General features: G+C 41.8%; 1 protein-coding gene across 4 annotated transcripts in view; it reads left to right on the forward strand.

Annotated features, from left to right (window-relative positions):
• Positions 1–13323, forward strand: part of TRAF7 (TNF receptor associated factor 7) — a 55489-nt gene that overhangs the window by 2988 nt on the left and 39178 nt on the right. Inside the window, exons 2-5 of one of the 4 annotated variants that reach the window (XM_026684370.2) lie at positions 2908–3028; positions 3154–3211; positions 6003–6094; positions 11989–12099. In XM_026684370.2, coding sequence (XP_026540155.1) covers positions 2945–3028; positions 3154–3211; positions 6003–6094; positions 11989–12099 — 345 coding nt within the window. In that variant the 5' untranslated portion in view covers positions 2908–2944. Of the gene's footprint in view, positions 1–2907; positions 3029–3153; positions 3212–6002; positions 6095–11134; positions 11415–11988; positions 12100–13323 lie in introns of those variants that run through there. The other 3 variants (XM_026684372.2, XM_087973118.1, XM_087973119.1) reach the window with 3 other exon arrangements.

Consider the following 13323-nt stretch of genomic DNA (forward strand, 5'->3'; position numbering starts at 1 on the left):
GGGTGGAGTCAGGAGTGGTGCTGAGTGTTACTGTCCAGATGCCCTTCCTGACACCTATGCTGAGTTCACAGCAGATATTTTATCTTCTGCATAGGATCGAACTTTCAACCTTCTGAGCAGGAGGTGGGCCACCATGCTGCTCATCTATGTAGTAATTAAAAGTTGAAAATGATAGCATATAATGTTAAAGTCTTTTTAAGTGCCAAGTGTGTGTTATCTGAATGTGGGCTGCTCCTAGCTTCCAGGTGTCAAAGACATATTAAGCGTTCCATGATCTGTGGTTTGGGTGCATACACATATAAATCTAGGCAGTACAGGCATGTCCTTAAGACAGAAATGGACATCTGAGCTGAATATATCAATGAGACACATACACCAATGTCAAAGAAATTGGTTGTGCCATTAGCAAGTTGCACATTTGGAATAAACTGCAGTAGGATAACTAGGAACCTACACCATTAATCATTGGGGAGGGGAGAGTGGTTCAGCCTAACAATTCAGGGAGACAAGCATTTGGATGCTATTCAAAGAATGTGTAAGCAGTAGCTTGGCCTTAGAAGCTGTGCAGTTCTAGGCCTGGGCTTGGATAGAGCTCACCGGGGAATTCTAAAGTTTTAAGCCTTGGCTGTGGAATAGAAAACATTCTGAAAGAGGACGTTGGTGAATAATTTCTGTGCTGTTGCCCTGTCAGGCTGGGTTTTTATTAAAATATTTTTAAATTAATTAAATTTAATTAATTAAAATATTTTTAAGGATTTAAGCAGTTTATCTTTATTGCTGGTATTTAAATCCTTCGATCCTGGGAGCAAATATGTTTTGTAAAATAAACATCAAGCTTGTAATTAGGGATCTAAATTTCCATGCACTTTCTTTTAATTCTAGGAAATTCCAAGGTCCTCTTGGCAGTTAAAATATGTTATTTGAGTGTGTGGGTATTATGGATGTGAAGGTGCAAAGTTGATGTTTTAAGCATCATGTGTTGTTAAGGCTATTTACTCCCCGAGAACCTTAAGTGGGATCATTTTTTTTCTCATGCACAATTAGTGCAAGGATTAAGGCACTCATTTTACTTTCGCTGCTGAAACATGTAAAAAAAGCAAAGTTGAACATTTGCAGTCCACTTTTAGTAATCCTTATCCACTGAGGTCCTAGGTAGGGCATAGGGCATGCATAGAAAGGTTACATGCTCAGGTTTGGTAAAAACTAATTTGCCATTCTTTGTGATGAAATCACATGAGTGATCTCTGTGCAGGGCATAATTTCAGATCACAGTCGGATTTCCCTGCCTCTCTGCCCCTCCAGAGTGCTGCTTGTATTCTGAAGGGAGTGGATCTTGTGGTTTTGCTCAAACCTCTTCCCCGCAGCTGAGCACAAAAGTCCTTCCCCTCCCATTATCCTTCCACTTTCTCACCCCTCCCTTATTTGATTCTTCCATCTATCCTGTTCCTGCCTGTCGCCATCACTCTTGTCAGCAGATCGACTTCCTCATTTTTTCTATATAAACACCTCTTACAGAGATGGTTTCACTTTCCCTATAGGCAGGTGCTGTCCCTAAACCTACTGGAGGGTTAGTTCCTTGTGCAGCTTGTTCCTGTATTACTGTGAGAAAACAGAAGCAACGTTTCAGCTGGTTTTGCCCAGGATCACGTCTTGGCTTGCTGCTGCTTCCAGTGTAGAATTCTTTATTTATTGGCCAAGCGTGATTGAACACACAAGGAATTCGTTTCCAGTGCATAAACTCCCAAGTACATGCAAACAACAAATTGATAAAGCATAAGATGCAACCAACAAGTAATAGTCGTAAGATACCAATAGAAGTAGGTAATAGGAAAGGTAATAATAAATAATAATAACAATAATAATAATAATAATAATAATAATAATAATAATAATAGTAGTAGTAGTAGTAGTAGTAGTACAGTCTTACTAGGTGGTTTGACGTCCCATGGCATAAGATAGTGTTGTGGGAATTAGGTGTTTAGCAGAGTGATAGCAAGGGGGGGGGGGATTATCTTTGTGTCTAGCTGTTTTGACATGCAATGCCTAATAGTGGCGTTCCAAGGGGAGGAGTTGAAACAGTTTATGTCCAGGGTGTAAGGGGTTTGTAGATATTTTCTCAGTCCTCTTTCTGGCTCGTGCAGCATCCTGCTCCTCATTGGAAGGTGGGCTGGTTGTGATTGTTTTTCCTGCAGACCTAACTGTCCATTGAAGTCTGTGCCTGTCCTGTTTTGCTTTAGTTGCTGTACCAAGCCAGAGAGTTAGAGAAGTACAAAGAACAGACTCAATAATTTCTTTGTAGAACTGTATCGACAGCTCCTCGGGCAGTCTGAACTTTCTGAGTTGATGCAGGAAGAACATGCTTTGTTTTTAATGATGGTTCTAATATTAGGTGTCCATTTCAAGTCCTGGGAGGTTATAGAACCTAGAAACTTGTTGATACTGGTATTGCCTAATATTGTAAGAAGATAATAGAAACAATTGTAAGTCAAGGACTACCTGTATCTCAAAAGAATACAGACTTCTAAAATGTTGCTCTTTGTTCTTGTTTCTTAAACAAATGCATATAATTATTTCTTTCTATAACATAATCCCTTCTAGCCATTGCAAAAAATGTTTTATGAAGCATTATTCTCAGAACACCCTGAACACAAACACAGTGAGGTCCAGTAATTTTTTAATATTATGTTTTGAACAAGTCATAGTTTCAGACTTACTGGATTTTTTTTAACTTAATGCAGTTTCCCATTGTTTGGTTGTACATTTCAGGATCTGAGGAACTTCCTTTCTTTTCTTCAAAAACTGCTTTCACCTTTTTGGGATATTATAAAAACGGTGAAGGACTGGAGGGGGATTTGCAGATATTGTTTTGTGTGTTTATGAATGAAACTTCTCTTTTGTTGTTACCAGAAGCAGCTTTTATGATGTTCCATTGTGGGACTAGATTATGAGTGCCAACAAGAATACCCGCTACAATCGTTTCTCCAACAGTAACACTCCAACAGTAACACTCCCAGAAAACACAAACGGGGTAAGACAGTACGGTTTGACGGCCATCTCACCTGGCATCCTGGAGTTTTCTCCAGCTGCCCTCCGTGCCATTCTTGTTTTCAACCCACGTAGGGTGGAAAGTAACACACTGTCTCTCTGTTGCAGACAAGAATGGAAACTACTTTTGGACCTACGTACTCTACCGTGACCACCATCACCAAAGGTTGGGACTGAATAATTTTTGCTCTGTCTAATCGGTGTAAAATTATACGGTAGTTTACAGAATAAATAAATCTCGGCTTCTTTCATTTTATCTGAAAATCCAATAAGTTGTTTGTCAGGTGAAAGCTCCAGTCTGAGTTCCATAAAATTCAGAGTTGAATTTCGGACACCCATCGGAGTCTGAATCTGCAGGGGAAGATGAGAGGGAACAAGAACTGACAGGGAGTGAGAGGGCAGCTCCATTGGCCTTGGAAGGAACTGGGGAAGGGCAGAGTCAGTCCAGGCTCAAGGCTTCTCAGAATTAGTAAGGCTTTGCAGGCAAGAAGGAACAAAAGGAACAGACGAGGAGCAAGAACCACCCCCTACTGATGCAAGGGCTCGGAGCGTGTAGAAAAGGCAGGATCAGCTCAGATGGAGCAGGCCGTCATGAGGAGAGTGCCCTGCCCAGCTTAATCAGGCATACCTGGGGAATGAGACTTCAGGAGATGCTGTGGGGGGAGGGGCATTTGTCGGGAACAAATGCCGAGTTCCTGAAGTGTTCTGTGCTGGCACGTTTGAATGTGCCAAGAATCCTTGCATTTCTGTGTGGCGTTCTGGACTGATTATCTGGATATTTTGCTCCTTGAACTCCTTGCTTTGCTCTTCTTTTGCCACATATATTTGGGATTGATTGCCGTGCAGCCTTGGTGCAGACAGAGCTGAGCTGGGTTAATTGCAGCCAGAGGCTGCTTGAGGTTTGGGGAAGGGGTGTTACTATCACCCTGCTCAGGGACTTGTCAGAAACGTGGGAGCGTTTGGGGGAGATTTGGAGCACAAAGGGGCCAGTTTGAACTGCCAGCTGTTTATGTTACCTCTGTGCCGTGCTCCGGATCATCACAGTATCCCTCTAATCAGGCTACATGTAGAGTACTGAATAGTTCTTGGGATCATATTTAAGGACATCAATAATTACTAGCAGGTCCATAGAATAACAACATGATAGATCAGTTGATTTTTGGTAATAGGATTAGGGGAAAACAGGGTTGTCGATTGACAAGTACAGTACCTGAAAGCATGGCAGTCCAAAAGATGTTGCCAGATTGCTTTCTGATGCTCCAGGTAACCGAACTAGAAACAATAGGTGGAATTATACGAGAAACAAGTTTGGGTTAAGCATCAGAAGAAAGTTCTCTTTTTCGTATAATACATTTTTATTAGTTTGTTAAAATATAAAACACAAATAATTTTTTAAAAGTAATAGAAAAGTAGAAGAAAAAAAGAGAAAACATGGTATAAAGAGGGAAAAGGAAAAAAAAAAGGCACTCAATTTCCAACTCTCTTTAGCACAGTAGAAGATGACAACATTACAACCTCACCTTTTTACTTTTACACAGCAGTATAAACTAGCCATTTCTATAGCAACAAGCCTATCTAATCAGCAAAAACAAAATCAGAGTTTCTTTTTTTTTCATTGCAAGCACAAAATCCACAAAAGAAACACAATTAAATATATATATCCTATCCTTTGGATAAAAGAATCAATTTTACCCTCTCTGCTTCTCCTTGCTGTGGGGAATTGTGTATGCTTCTGTTTACTCATTAATCTTTACACACTGTCATAATTTATATTAAAAGAATTCCCTATATTATTTCAGTTGTTTTATCCTAAAGGGAAAAACACTTTTTCTAATTTTGATATTTTAAACTTTTAAATTACTCAAATATATGTAAAAAGGAAAAAAAAAACCTTCATTTTAAACACAAAACACAAAACTACATTAAAGCTTTCATTCAATTATATAAATCACACCAATAAAAATCCAATTAACTAATTAGCTGATTGGATTTAAATCTCTCAAGTTTATCCTCATGGAGTAAAATCTTTTTCTTTTATTTTCAAATTGTATCAATATTTTACAAACTTTGGGAATTATTCAACATTACATAGAAGGACAGAAAACATGCATTTACAAACTCATTTTATAAATACAAAACTACTTTAAAGTTTCTTTCAATACATATATCATAAAAATCCATCCTAATTAATTAAGTCATTAAATTTAAATCACTCTTCTTGCAAACATTGCTTGCTCCCATTCCCTGCTAGCACTGATGAGTTTACCCAGTTTGGTAATGAAATGTCTGCAAGAAAACAATCACACTCAGGGAACACCCAAGAACCCCACAGTTCAACCCTGAGCTACAAATATTCAATTTCGAGTTGGTTATATTTTAAGTGATGGTTCAGTTTATGAAAACAAGCAAACATGAAGTTTATAACAGATGTAAACAAAGTAAATAAAATACATAAATAATATATTGCTATAGGGAGCAGAGGTTCAATTAGCTATTTATCTCTTAGGACATTCATTTTAATTCCTTCCTACCCTTGTTTTTTGATATTCAGTGTTTTCTGACCATGGAGAAATTAACTTTTGGGGTTTTTTTTAAAACTTATTTTTCACAGAAATTCTTTTGGGTCCTTCGGCATAGACACTGCTTTTTGTTGGCATAAGAATTGTTTTTCAGGAGATAAATTTAGAATAAATTTACAATATAGGCCTAGATCAATACATGGAAGTTAGAATTATTGATAGAAAAATCTCTTCATTTTAAAGCTGTTTTTTTTTTTAAATTGTTCTATTCCATCCTCAGCAAATTTTGGAGAAGTGTAGATTTGTTTTTCATTTGTTCATTTGTTTTTCTTTTTCCCAGATATGTTTTTCAAAGCGGCTCAGTGATTTAAGGGAACCTGTTACGTTGTAGAATATCTCACCCCTCTCTCTGTCTCTCTCTCCTGATTCTCCTTTTAGCAGATGGAAGTAGTTCATACAAGCAACATCGCCCAACACCCTCCTCTTCTAGTACACTCCCCTTTACCTCCCGAGACGAGGATGACAGCATGGTAAGTGCTTTGAGGAGAAGAGAGATGGCCAGGTTGGGAATGGAGGCCTCGGCGGTTTCTCTGACTCGATTTCAGGTCACAAATTCCAGTCTGCTTCCTCTCCCCACAACCCTTTACATCTGTTGAGATGTCCCCCTTCATAGAATCTGTGCAGTTCAGTATAGGAATAAATCAATGTCAAAAGTCCTGTTGAAGGTTCTCAATTCCCCCCAATCATTAACGCTGCTTGTTGGCTTCAACTGAAAGCGTTTCATGGTGGATTGCAGTCCCTGGCCACAAAATGCAAGTTTGTTTTCTGGTCTTTCCATCCAGCTTGTTATTTCCCTATCCTCCATTAGCCTATAAGGTTTTAATCCTAGCCAAAATGACAGTTTCTTCTTCCCTTATAGAAGCTGAAAGCGAACTATTTCACTCCGTGAAATAAGTCCTTGACTTATGACCCCAGAGTTTCTGTTGCTAAGTGAGACATTTGTTAAGTGAGTTTTGTCCCATTTTATGATCTTTCTTGCCACAGTTGTTTAAGTGAATTTCTACAAGTTAGTAATATGACTGTAAAGCGAATCTGGATTCCCCATTGACTTTAGGTCACAAAAGGAGATCACATAACTCTGGGACACTGCAACGGTCATAAATATGAGTCAGTTGACAAGCATCTCCCTTTGATCACAGGGCCATGGGAGTGCTGTAACAGTGTAAAAAATGGGCCTGTCACTTTTTTTCAATGCTGTTGTAACTTTGAACAGTCACTAGATGAACTGTTGTAAGTCGAGGACTACCGGTACTGTTGTCGTGTTTTGACCTTTTTTCACCACTTCAGCTAGTGGTTTTCAGAAATTTCACATTCAGAAGGACGATATCATATGGGGTGAAAATTATAAAATACTTTGTGTGGCTGGTGCTTTTTGGAGGCTCAGTAATAGGAATCCCTCTGAATTAATGAGGGTTCAAGTACATTTTGAGTTTGAGCTAATTGAAAAAAAAGCAGTGGCTTATTTAATGTGGCTTCACTCCATAAATCTTAATTTGGGGCCTAAATATATCCCATTATACTATCCTTGGAGATGTGGTTGAAGAATAAATTGTTCAAAATGAAAATGAATTGATGAATTAACTCAAGGAAGAAAGCCTCAGGTGCCTTTCAGCTTCCCTCTTTTTATTAAGAGCTGCTGTTTGCCTTTAAAGGGTGAGGTGGGTAGGGTAGGATATTCTTTATTGGCCAAGTGTCATTGGACACACAAGGAATTTGTCTCTGGTGCGGAAGCTCTCAGTGTACATGCAAAACAACCAAGTGATATAATTACAAGATATCCATAGGAGACAGTAATAGGAAAGATAAAAAGGATAATACAAATACAGCCCTATTACATGGATAAATATCCTTATACATAAAACTACTATGATATTTAAGGTGTTCAGCAGAGTGATGTCACGGGGGAGTAAATTGTTTGTGCCTAATTGTTTTGGCATGCAATGTCCTATAGTGGTGTCTTGACGGAAGGAGTTGAAACAGTTCATGTCCAGGATGTGAGGGGTCTGTAGATATTTGCTCAGCCCTCTTCCTGGCTCATGCAGTGTATAGGTCCTCATAGGAAGGCAGGCTGGTTGCGATTGTTCTTTCCCGCAGACCTAACTATCGGTTGAAGTCTGTACCTGTCTTGTACCAAACCAGTTAGTTTGTTGCTGTACCAAACAAGGCATTCAAGCAGAAAGAAAGCAAGAAATCAAAACTACCAGGGCTGCTATCTGTGAGGCTGATCCTGGGTTTTTATTCTCTGCCAGCTGGCTTGAAGGCCAAAGGAGTGCAGGAGTTTCTTGGTTGTAGCCCAGCTCCCTTCCAGGACACCCCAGTGCCAAGTAAAGGCTTAACATTTTAGAGAAGTCACTGTTTCATGTATTTATTTTCATTTTGATGCACATATGCACATCATATGGTAGATGGGTCGCTGTAAAAAAAAAAGATAAGTAAACATTACATTTTTAAAAAAAATCACTTTATATCCCACCTGTCAACTCAAATGATATTCAAGGAAGCTAACGATTTCTCTTAAATCTAAAAAGCTAATATGTGTATCAAAGTTAATGCTAAAATTGATTAATAATAGCAACAGCAATTAGCACTTAGACTTATATACCACTTCACAGTGCTTTCCAGCCCTCTCTAAGCAGTTTACAGAGTCAGCCTCTTGCCCCCAACAATCTGGGTCCTCATTTTACCAACCTTGGAAGGATGGAAGGCTGAGTCAATCTTGAGCTGGTTGGGATTGAACTCCAGACTGTGGGCAAACTTAGCCTGCAATGTGGCACTTTAACCACTGCACCACCATGGCTCATAATAATAAAAGGCTGGGTTAAAGAGATGCATTTTTATGAAAGTTCTAAATGTGAGAGTGTGGGGGTTCAAAGAGAGCCTCATCTCTCAGCACCTAGGAGAGTGAGAGAGAGAGAGAGAGACCTTCTCAGCTGGTGCCTGAACTATAAATCTCTGGGAGAGCCTGCCTGAGATTTGTAGGTCATCACAACAGGAGAGGTGGTTCCTGGAGTATTAAACCACTGAGGGCTTTGAAGGCCAATATCAGCATCTTCAGTCATGACCTCTGAGCCACTGGCAATCCCTGCAGATCCTTCAGCACAGTAATCTGGGGATCCCTGACTCTTGTGCTACTTCACAGCCAATTACAGTCTTCCAGCCTTCCGGGCGCAGCCGAATAGAAAAGGCCGGAAGCATTGCAGGACTGTGGTTTGAGAGCCTCCCCCTGCCTTGAAGATCCCAAGGGGGTTCCAGGCATTCATCAAAATGACTTTTTGACCAAGGCTTCCCGAGACCGTAATTAAGCAGACGCTTAGTCCAAACAACTCCTGTTTTATTTCAACGCTGGGAATTATGTTCATTCCCAGCCTGTAATGAGTCCCAAACAGTCCCTCGAGATAAGCACCCACCTTTCTCTCCTTTGAAGTGCTGCCAACAACTAAAGTGCCAAATTAACTTGAAAAAAAAAAAAAAAACCAACTGAAGGACAAAGTCCACACAGCTTCAAGGTTTAATCCAAACAGACCGAATAACTTTGCTTCCTGCAAAGGTTTCATCACCTTTGCCTGTCCTTTATACCTTATGGGAGGGGCAATCACCTCCCAGCCTTACTCCCAAGTCGCCCCTTTTGTCTCAGCTGCTCTTGCCTTCTGGCAGCTCTGAGCATGCGCACACTGGGAACAGGCTCCCCCTGTTCCTCTGCCTTGCTGCTGCTAGACTCCGGAGGCTCTGGAATCAGCACCCCACTCCCAGATGGTCCTGGCCCCATCTCTGCATCGGACGCTGGACCCTCCTCCAAGTCCTCTCCAGACTCAAAGACTGGTCCCCGTTCTTCCCCACTGTCCGACTCTGCTGCCGTGTCCGCAGGCTGCCAGTGAACCACAACAATAACTAAAGTAGCCCCAGTACAGGCAGTCCTCATCTTACAACCGTTCGTTTAGTGACTGAAGTAACTTATGACCGTTTTTCACACTTACGGCCATTGCCGCATCCCCACGGTCATGTGGTCAACATGTGGAAGCTCGGCAGCTGGCTCGTATTTATGACGGTTGCAGTGTCTCATGGTTACGTGATCCTGTTTTTCAGCCTTCTCACAAAGCAAAGTCAGTGGGGAACCAGATTCACTTAACAACTGTGTAACTAACTTAACAACTGCCGTGATTCACTTAACAAATCTGGCCAAAAAAGGTTGTAAAATGAGGCAAATTCACATAAGAAGTGTCTTGCTTAGCAACAGAAATGTTGGGCTGAAATGTTGTCGTAAGGCGAGAACTGCCTCAAATCCACAATTCTTGCAAGCCCTTGAAGCTCCAGATTACTTTGAAACTGCTATGCTTTCCTGATCGCTTTTGTGACTTTCTGAAAGTGACCTATAATGACCTGGTGCTCAAGTCAAGAGGACTCACTCTTAGTAGATTTCCTGGAACTGCCTTTTGCAGTGCGTGGGATGGAAATACGTCTCATCTCTGAGGAAGCATTCTTCAACTGTCAGGCTGGTCCTATCCTGCCCGATTTAATCATTGCAAGAACAGCAAATCCAGAACAGCTACTTGTAACAGTCAAATGAAACTCGTATTCAAAAGCAGGGGAAGGTCTGGCACCTGTTATCATTGGTGTTTGGCCTAGAAGGTCCCCAGGTGAGATGCAGGAGAGCCTCTCTTGAGTTCCCTACTATAGGCTGCCTGTTGAGAGGCCCCTTGCTTACCCTCAGCAAAGAGTCAGCATGTTCTGAACTTCCCTTTCCATCTCTTCCTTTGGGATACGGCCCTCCAGAGGGTTAAGGTCATTGCCCAGAGGATCCTGGGTTGCCCTCTCCCCTCTTTGGAAGAGCTTTAGAGCTCCTGCTGCCTTAAGAAAGTTCAAAACATCCTCAAAGATCCACCTCATCCTGGGCATCCCTTTTTTTAAACTATTACCATCTGGCAGACGGTACAGGACAATAAAAACAAGGACAAATAGGCTGACAAACAGCTTCTATCCCAGGGCAGTGACTCTATTGAATTCTACTGTATGGTGTAATACTAACGCAGTATCGGGTTTTCAATTCAATTGTATAGAATGCGAAGGATGTGTGTTTTTGTTCTATTTTTATAGTTTTCTTACGTACACTGAAGATGGCATTTAATTTTGTTGTGCGAGGTGCAATGACAATAAAGTAAACTAAATTAAAATATACTGCATCATGGGAGCCATGAAGAGGCCAGGACATGGAGAACTCACGTGTCTCTTCTGTTTAAAAGTTAGGGCTGCCAGATCCCCCTTTTTAAACTTGGCTTTTGGTGGCTCCTTCTCTACTGTTATCGCTGCTCTTCTTATCTCGGGTCAACCCCGTGTTCATGCAGATGCTGTGGGTCTCCCTTGGCCTTCCTTCCCTGGAGGAGAACCTGAGAGGTGGCTGTTCTGCTAGCAGCTGCCTTGCTGAGCCAGTCCCAGAGAGCCTGCAGCCAGGACAAGCCGGGTGATTGGTGGGCATGGTGCCCAGCTGGCTCTTCCACCCCCAAACAGGAAGCCACAGAGCAGAACCCCGACTGAATTGAATAGGAGGAAGTCTCCAGCCATCTACGCAAAGCAAATTGGCAGAAGTGTGTTTGTGTGTGTGTGTGTGTGTGTTTGTGTGTGTGTGAGTGTGAAAGAGAGAGGCAGAAGCAGAAGCAGCCTAACCACAAGTGTTCTTAGGAACAGCAGAGGCCATGAGAGTGAAGCGTGGTAGGTTTTTGGTGAAGGATCATAGCCGAGACCCAGCATTTCTGGCCAGAATCCTGGTTCAGCATCAGGAAGTTCCATGTTGGGAAGGTGAGCTTTTTATGTATCCGCCTCAGGGGCAAAAATCGAGAGCTTTTGCAACCACCTGTCTGAGATTTGTCAAGCTTTTGCCAAGGATTTAACGGTTAAGTGAAGTGCTGCTATTGCCCAAGAAGTGAAAGGATTTCTAGGGGCTAAACTTTGCAGACCTCTGTGAAAAGCAAAAGTGACTTCTTTGCAGGGCAACTAATTGTGCTTTGTCTGCCATTGAGGCCTCCCTCCGTTTAATCTGTGGTTTGTTTCTTGTTTTGGAAAAAATGCAGAGAGGTTTGCAAAAGGAATTTGGTGGTCACACTGTTCCTTTGTGTGCTGCTTGGCCCTTGCCCGCCGCAGGTCAAACAGCCACTTGGGACAGAACCTGGCAGAAATATGTTGACTTTTTGTTAATATGTTGAATTTTGTTAAGAAAGGCTGCCATTAGGAAGGGCTTCCTGGAATCCTCCATAATGCTGGTTCTGAACACACTTGTTGAAAGTTTGGTTGTGGCTGCTGTACTGTTTTACCTTAAATAAGTGACCAACTCATCTTCCCCCCCTCTCTCCCCCCTCCCCCTCTCTCTCTCCAGCCGCCAATCACCCGTCGGTCTGACTCTGCCATCTCTGTTCGCTCCTTGCACTCGGAGTCCAACATGTCCCTGCGCTCAACGTTCTCTCTCCATGAGGAAGAGGAGGAGCCAGTAGGTATTTGGGGGTCGGGGGGGGGAGTTTCCCATAATACATGATGTGGAACAAGTCTATACATTTTTTTCCCTATTAACTACCAAAGTAGAAAACTCTTTGCATAGCAGGAATTTCATTTTTCTTTTCACAAAGGAACCTTTGGTGACAATTGTTAAAACCATAAGCTTTCTGCCCCCCAAGCAATGGAATGAAAACTTCCTAATAAATTATTTCTGGGTTTAAAAGAAAAGTCCAGAGGAGCCTGAACCCAAGAGAGATGTGGCTCCCTGATACAGCTGCTGGTGAGACTCCTGTCCAAGGCATCCCTGGTCCATGTTAGGCCCGTGGTTTTAGCTTCCCCCTGAAGCATGCAGCACTGCAGCCAGAAAGGGCTCCGGGGAAGGAAACCTTTGGGTCTGGAGTTGCAGCCAAATTGGTCTTGCTTTTCACAGTCCTTGTTCAGCTTATGGGACTCTGGACTGTAGCTTCAGTTATCTCTTGCTGTTGCTGTAATCACAGATGAAATTCAAAGGACCACAATCTTGCCCATACCTGGTGTAAAAGAAGCGGTTGTCCTTTTCTGGCACAATTCTTTTAATTTTAGTTAATGCTTTTCCACAACTCACAACCACTGCACAAAATCTACTCTGTGCCTGTTTAGAGTTTATTGTCCCTGGCCCCCGTTCAACTTTTCTGCCTCAAATCACGATGCATACATGCAGTTCAGTTCTGGGTATCGTAACGCTGGGACTTTGGCAGTTTGCAAAAACCCTTTTCTTTGAAGAAACAGCTGTACGTTGTTTTAAAAAAAAACCTTTCCAAAGCTCTCCCGAAAATTTGGCATAGGTGATGATCAACATGTGTGTGACCTACATTATATCACATTTTCCTTCCCCAGTTAACTCTTGCCTCTTCCCAAAAGTGTCCTTTTTCCTGCCATCCAAAAAATGTTACTCGGCTTATGAGGCCAAAATTTCTGTTGCTAAATGAAATATTTGTTAAGTGGGGTTTGCCAAATTTTATGACTTTTCTTGCCACAGTTGTTAAGTGAATCGCTGCAGTTGTTAAGTTAGTAAGACTGTTGTTAAGCGAATCTGGCTTCCCCATTGACTTTGCTTGCCAGAAGGGGGTCACAAAAGAGGATCCCATGACCCCAGGATACTGCAATCATTGTAAGTATGAGTCAACTGCCAAGTGTTTGAATTTTGATCCCGTGACAATAGGGATGCTGCAATGGTGGT

The sequence above is a fragment of the Notechis scutatus genome, chromosome 12 (assembly GCF_049901735.1).
Source record: "Notechis scutatus isolate UNSWTSFEM ecotype Mainland chromosome 12, rNotScu1.2, whole genome shotgun sequence".
NCBI lineage: Eukaryota > Metazoa > Chordata > Lepidosauria > Squamata > Elapidae > Notechis > Notechis scutatus.